Raw genomic sequence first — 6,984 nt, 5'->3', positions numbered from 1 at the left:
GTTTGGTTGTTTTCTAAAAAAAATGGGAAATGCAAAACTTACATTTCAACTCATTTCAAGAGAATTCAAGACATTTTTCGTATTTTTTTTTTCGGAATGAAATCACCGTCACGTCACCGCCACATCACATAAGAAACAAATCCAACCGCAATAGTAACAATATTTCAATTTTCATTTCTTGTGTTTGTTTGAACATAAAAAAGGAAATGAAAATCAGCCACAATAGTAACAATGTTTTCAGCAATTAAATACTTTGTTTTATTCACAGTCACTGTTTTAACAGTGCTTTTAGTAATTAAAAATTCATTGAAATGACATTTCAAAGTGTTTTCAGAGGTTTTTGATGTCAAAATACTTTTCTCAAAAATCCTACGTGACATCCTACGTGACACCTTTATTTCTTTAAATCACAAAACGAAACAAACATGTAATTTAAAAATCGTTTGAAACCAAAATCCTACGTGACAGGGGGGATTTCTTAAAATCTGACGTGACGAGGGGTGGTTTTCTCATTTTTTTTAGCAAACAAACAGCCCTTAAAGGTAACTTATGCTCATTTTTTACTATATACTATATATACCTTTTATCTTTTAACAATGATCATTAAACACAGTTCTACCAAATATCTTAACTACTTTTTAAGTAGTTCTTAATATTTAATTACCAAACAACTATTTTCAACAACTTGTACAAGCTATTTCTATAAATTACTCTTATAAGCAACATATTATAAGCCCATCAACATCCAACTGGCCCTTAAAAGTCTAATTAGAGCCGATAGAACTAGTTATACGTTGTACGAATCAAGAAGACGGCATGTAAGAAAATGAAATATAAACACTTGAAATATACTCAAAAGGGACCAATATGAACTTCGTACCTTCATAGCAGAGACAACATTTAACATTATATGGAATAAGGGAGATGCGGCTGCCGATTTCACTATTTTCATCTGTACAAAACTTAAAGGGCAGAGTAGATAATATTTCAAAAGACAATGCACAACCTTATTTCAAAACTTGCATAGTTCAAAATTGCAGCAAATCACGGTGATTTCGAGCATCAGCAAGAACGTCAACATTACTAAGAACAAATCTACTTCGTTTAGTCCTAAAGTTCAGTCTAACATAGTTTAGTACAAAATGGCCAAGTTTGTGCTTACGGTCTGTATATAAGCAAACAACATCTACAAACTGTCACCTCATGTTGTATACAACAGGTACAAAAAAACCAAAACCTGCAAAAGACCAAGAAGAATTAAGTATTCGCATTTTATCAGTAATATCAAGCCAAAACATGAGCAGAGATAACAAACATATGAATCGGTTATCCACAGTACGTACCCAAAATTAGTCAGGAAAAAAAGCTAGATTCAAATTTGATTACGATTAAAATCACACCACCTTATCCTGGATGCAAATCCAAACATGATAGACAATCCAAATGGTGATCTACATGCCCGAAAATGTTTGCATGAGAATCATGAAATTCAAAGCCTTTCGCCTGTGGATCAAGTGATTGTAAACTTGATAATTACATAGGAATATTTTAACATATGAAGGCAAAAATCTCTAAACCATATACCTTTTTCATCCATAAGTGTTGGAGAGATGATAACTACAATGTATCCAACCATTCATTTATCAAGAGTCTTAGCAGAAATGGTACATGTGCTGACAGCATATACCCTGTTATCTCATGTGGATTTTGAGTGTTTTGTTTAAATGTTGAAGGATACCACTCGTCTACATACATGGACACTGACACGCGATGTACATGACATGTCTACACACATGGAGACTGATGCACGATGTCCATGAAAACATACATACAAGTATACAACTACCACATGTTTTTTGGATAAAGTTTTGAATAAATAATTGCATATAACAACAATGCATGAGTCTTATTAGGAGTAGGAGGCACAAAAAATAATACCCGACAATCATCAACGGTTACAAGTTATATCATCGAAGGACATATGAACAGTAATTTTATTTAGAAATAAAACTAGAAATGATGAGAATTTCTGACCTTCATACAGTGGATTAGCAAAATAGCACTCCATATATATATTGCAAGTTAGCCAAAAAGTCCTCGGCATTTTGGTGATCCACATAAACACTTCCTTGTCCTGCGAGACCCAGTACCACCACCCATACCATAATCAAAGGTCAGCTCCGTCAGTGGAGGAATATGCTTCATTGCAAAGAACATGATGTGAGGATATCCTTCATCGCCATGATCATACAAAACAGGCTGCCAAAATACATTAGGAGAGCAGCTATGGTTCATAAACCGAGACACGTTGCCCATGTTTTTTGCACTTATGAAAATAGGTAATGGCCCCAGACTCTCGGTTGAGTAATCAGCACTGGGTTCCCCCAATAACTCAGGCCCATAATTCCATTTGAATGCCTTTTCATCAAATCCAATTGTCTGAAGGATATACTCATCATTGTCAGCATTCTCGTCCTCTAAATTAATCTTGTTAATAACTTCTCCAGTGTATTCGCATATAAAAGTACCTGTGCGAATAGGATCCCAGGATCGAAGTCCCCAGCCCCTATCTCTTGTCTTGAAAACTTCAAGTTTGTGTGTAATACCCCTTTGAGTCACTCTATTTCGGCAATTAGATGAGCAGCAACAAGACATGTTGCATTCATAAATTAGAGGTTTTCTGCTCACTAGGGTTCCATTTGAACTATAGGGAAGGTTGCCCCCATTTAATTTTGCACAAGTGCAATGGACATCACCAGGGAGGCACACACTAGCACACCTACAGATCTCCAAAGGTTTCATGGAGTTAAGAGGCCTCAAATACTCAACTGTAGTGCTGTACCTGAAATGGGTCGGTCCCTTCTCATCATCAACTTCATTAACAAGGCAAACAGGTACATTTTCAGCACCGGAGGATATATCAGGCAAAATAATCCTGCCTCTTGATGTGGGATTATCTTTCCATTGCTGTGTCATTTTCCATATCGCAAGTCCCGGTGGCTGCTCTGGCTCCCGCAACAACTTGAATTTGAAAACATTGAAACCTGATTTTCCTTTCTCAACCCATGAGCTCTCAACCTTATAGAGACCATCATAGAAGTAAATCTTGCCATTTGGCACGCTATAATCTCTTGCACTTCGAACAACTCTAACCACATTTCCCCTATGCAAGCTTCTCTCAAGTGCAAGATTTCCCCTTTGGAGCTTTTGATCAACATTTGCATTACCTCCCTGCCCACTATAAATCAAAGCATCAGTATTGGTCTCTTCATTCTCATAACCCCCAGAGGACACAACACTAACAGCCACAGTATCGTCGCCATTCTCAAACTGAGCAGTCATATAATCAATCCCAGCCATTATAGGAGCATGCAACCCAACCACACATAATTCGATCCTAAAATAAAAGATGTCTCCAATTTCAATTCCTGGGACCGAACCAATCCTCTTTGCCCTATTCGCCCTCAGGTCGCTACTCATCAATGTAGTCCCTGCTGTCAAATCTGGGCGTTGATTCTTCACCTCTTTTCCATCATCTAACTGTGAAAGCCTCCTCCTTAGTGCATCAAAAGTCATAAGCACGATTTCAACAGAATCCCTAGGATCAAGAAGGGATGGCACCAAACCCGAATCTATGTTCAGAGCTTTTCTGGACTTCTTTTTCTGCGGCTTCATCGAACAACCACTGTTGCTACCATCAGTAACAGAATTGCTACCCAGATGAATTTGTTTCTTCATTTTCTTTTCAGCGGCCGAAGCGGATGGAGTTTGAAACGAAGAATTGCCATTTGGGTATGAATTAGGTTGACGTGCATTTCCGGGTTGTGGAGCTTGAAAAGGGGGGAATGGGGGAGTGAAGCCAGGAGGTAAAGATGAGTAATCAGAGGGGGATATGTAAATGAAAGGCGATGTGCGAGATTGAGAGAACACATTGAGGCCATAGCTTGATGGAAACATTGGGGCCAAGGTTCTTAAAGGCTTAACATCTAAGCCTACATTCTCAGTGGACGAGTTTGGGGTACTATCTGGGTACTGATGCCTCTCCATGGCAAAATACTAGCAACTGGAAAAAAAAAGACATGCACAAGTTTCATTAATGGACTAATTAATTAACTTATGCCTTTTCATTCTATTTCCTTTCTCATATTCTTCCACCATTAAAAGTGTATCAACTAAGTAAATAACGGCACAAACCTAGGTAAGAAATTAAGAGTTTTATAGGGGGAGAAAAACTTCCAGAAATCACGAAGAGCAGCTAAATCTCACCCAAATCGAGATTTTGAAGAGATGGGTACTAGTAAAAATAGCAACTTTTGAAGCGGGTTTGAGCCGGTTTCACAAAACTCAACAGTGAGAGCAGCTCAAACCGATCATCTCTAATGAAAACAAAGACTGAGATAAAAACAAGACAGAGGCTTTGAGTGAGAGTACGTACCTCAGACAAGCCAGCTAGGGTTTTGCCCCTTTCTCTTCCAGTAACTACAAATTTGATGTGCGTCTCATCTCGCCATTTATTCATTACATGATTTTCTTATTAAATTATTCATCCTTGTTTCTAGAGCTCGCAGGAGTGGAGAGCTGAAGTTGGCCTTTTTTTTTATTCCGTTTTAATGAAATAATACTTATTATTTATTGGCTTTTTATCCTATAGCGCCCAAATCAATCATATTTGTTAATTCTTGATTCTAAAATATATTTGGCAAATTACCCCAATTCTAACACATTAAGTTGAAGATGCTCCCAGGATCGTTAATTTTTGAATGATTGAAGGACAATTGTTAACTAAACAACAAACAAAAAAATTTAAACATCCTAAAACTATTCTTTAACATAAATTTCTAGCGAGTGTTTAACTTAATGTAGTCGAATTGGAGGTGTTGATGTTAGTTATCAAACAGGAATTTTTAGTGTGGATTATGTTCGGTTATAGGGTTCTTTGATATTCTTCGATGGTTAGTTATGGAGCAGAGAATTCAATCTTGCACACAAACAACACGTGAGAGGATCAGAGTTGGGATGCGATGTGGTTGCTCTGAAGGTCAAGTCAATAGTGAGCTTGAGTGGAAAAAAAATGATTATAGTGTATTTATTTACAAAAGATTGCTTACCCTTACGCAAGGGACAATACCCCTATTCATAGTAGATCCATGGGCCAATTATGTAACTTTGGTCGAGTGTAAACAAGCAACTTAGTCGGCAGATACTTTGCAGCTGTTAACTGCAGATAGTATGAATCACCTATGCGATTAATGTGATGGTGACAAGGTCAACATGGTGCTAACGGGGTCCAATGAGTTATTAAGATTTTTGGATTGAAGTAATGGTAACTTCGACAATGCATTCAATGTGATGGTAATCAACTGTCGACGGGGAATTCAAGAACAAATTGCCTTTCGTCTCGGCCTTGCGAGAGAGTCGATAAATGACACTTTTCGTCTCAGCCCTTGAGGGAGATGAGAAGGGATGCCTTACATCTCGGCCTTCAAGATGTAGGTGTGCCAAATCGATGTTCAATTTGCTTGAGACACGTGTACATTTGGTTATTTCTATGGCACAAAAGTGGTCCCTTTCGCTCGAACTCAGGTGACCGAGTCCAAGTGAAACTGAGCTCTCGCCTTTTGGGGTTCCGAGGTGCATTTATGAGGGATCACTGATAGGTCGCTTTTAATGCGATGTTTCCAACGTTAGAGAAGAATATGCACTGGAGTCACCTAAGCGAAGATTGGGGGTCAGTTAAAACGAAGGTCACTTTGGTTCTTGAGTAATCGCCTCGAATTCCGGATGCCTTCCTAGCCGTCTATCAATGACGGAGTCAACTATTATGATTTCGCCACATGAAGACTTCGTTGCCTATATATACAACTACTCTCAGATGGGGAAAGTTACTCTTGAAACCGTCGAATTTTCTTCTATAGTCTGAGCGATTTCCAACCATCTCTCGTACTATTCTTCAGCAATCATCAAATCCATTGCATCTTCATCTTCAGTGGCTCGAAATGAATCTCGGATCAACCACCTCCGTAGACTCCAATTCAAAGTACAGTCAACACTGCTGGAGACTTATTATGACAAGTTCGCATCCCTCGGGCATTCACTCTGTCGCCGCCGAAGACAGGTCAATCCGTTTACAGTCAAGGTGATAACATTGCTCCGGTATACCTCAAACATTTAGAGTGCGTCCTAGTTTTCCACTTCATCCTTTCCTCTACCGCGTCTTCGGAGTGCTAGGAGTTTCGCCATCGTAGATGAAACCGAACTCCATTACTTTGGTGGGGTTTGTGGTCATCTGCAACTGACTGGGGGTCTAGCCGATGCTGAGAATTCTCGGTCATCTTGTCAACATGAAGATGAATAAGCAAGAGGGCCTTTAATATCTCTAGGTCTTGGGCGGCTACAAAATCTTCTAATGCCCCCAAATCTAACAATGACTGAAAGGAGAGATTCGTGTGGGTATTTGGGGCAAACGTTATCTTGGTCTGCCCCTTATGGCCTGAGATCAATAAGGATGCACTGAGACTGAGTCTGCTATCAAACGACGAGAAGCAAGTGCTTGACAAGATCAAGCTGTACATGGGTTCCTGTCAGAGCAAAAACCTCTTCGACAACTCGATATTACATCTTGTCGGCATCTCTTTAGTTCCTTTGACTGAGGATGATAAAACACAATCAGCCGTGCTGGCATTACGCTCAGAGGAACCCGAAACATCTGTGACGATCCCCCCGGTTCGACCTCAAAGAGGGCCATTGGCAAGGCTATAGAAGCATCTTCACTTTGACTTGGTCCCTGAGGAGGCTAAGAAGATACATGCCAATGTAGCTGAGATTGTGGCTCGACTAGCTAGGTCAGCTCTGCCAATGTTCACACTAAGAGATCTAAAAAGAAGAAGAGAAGGTTAAGGAGGGTGGGTAGTCGGGGCCTCTCTGGGAGAGCTGAAGCTTCTAAAGACAAGGTTGAAGCCACGATGGACGCTGGTACACTCTCTG

At 39.5% G+C, this 6,984-nt stretch overlaps 1 protein-coding gene across 1 annotated transcript; it reads right to left on the bottom strand.

Annotated features, from left to right (window-relative positions):
• On the bottom strand, positions 1,008-4,592 carry LOC109831339 (histone-lysine N-methyltransferase, H3 lysine-9 specific SUVH1-like). Its single transcript, XM_020398668.1, has 3 exons — positions 4,436-4,592; positions 2,035-4,063; positions 1,008-1,237 (listed from the first exon to the last, which is right to left on the bottom strand). The coding sequence occupies exon 2, from the start codon at positions 4,045-4,047 to the stop codon at positions 2,083-2,085; it is 1,965 nt and encodes a 654-aa protein (XP_020254257.1). The 5' UTR covers positions 4,048-4,063; positions 4,436-4,592; the 3' UTR covers positions 1,008-1,237; positions 2,035-2,082.

This window comes from Asparagus officinalis, chromosome 2 (assembly GCF_001876935.1).
Source record: "Asparagus officinalis chromosome 2, Aspof.V1, whole genome shotgun sequence".
Lineage (NCBI taxonomy): Eukaryota > Viridiplantae > Streptophyta > Magnoliopsida > Asparagales > Asparagaceae > Asparagus > Asparagus officinalis.
This window is presented reverse-complemented; position numbering and strand designations above follow the sequence as displayed.

What these genes read in the sequence shown, in the direction of transcription:
- LOC109831339 (XM_020398668.1), bottom strand. Translation starts at nt 4,047, where the DNA reads ATGGAGAGGCATCAGTACCCAGATAGTACCCCAAACTCGTCCACTGAG.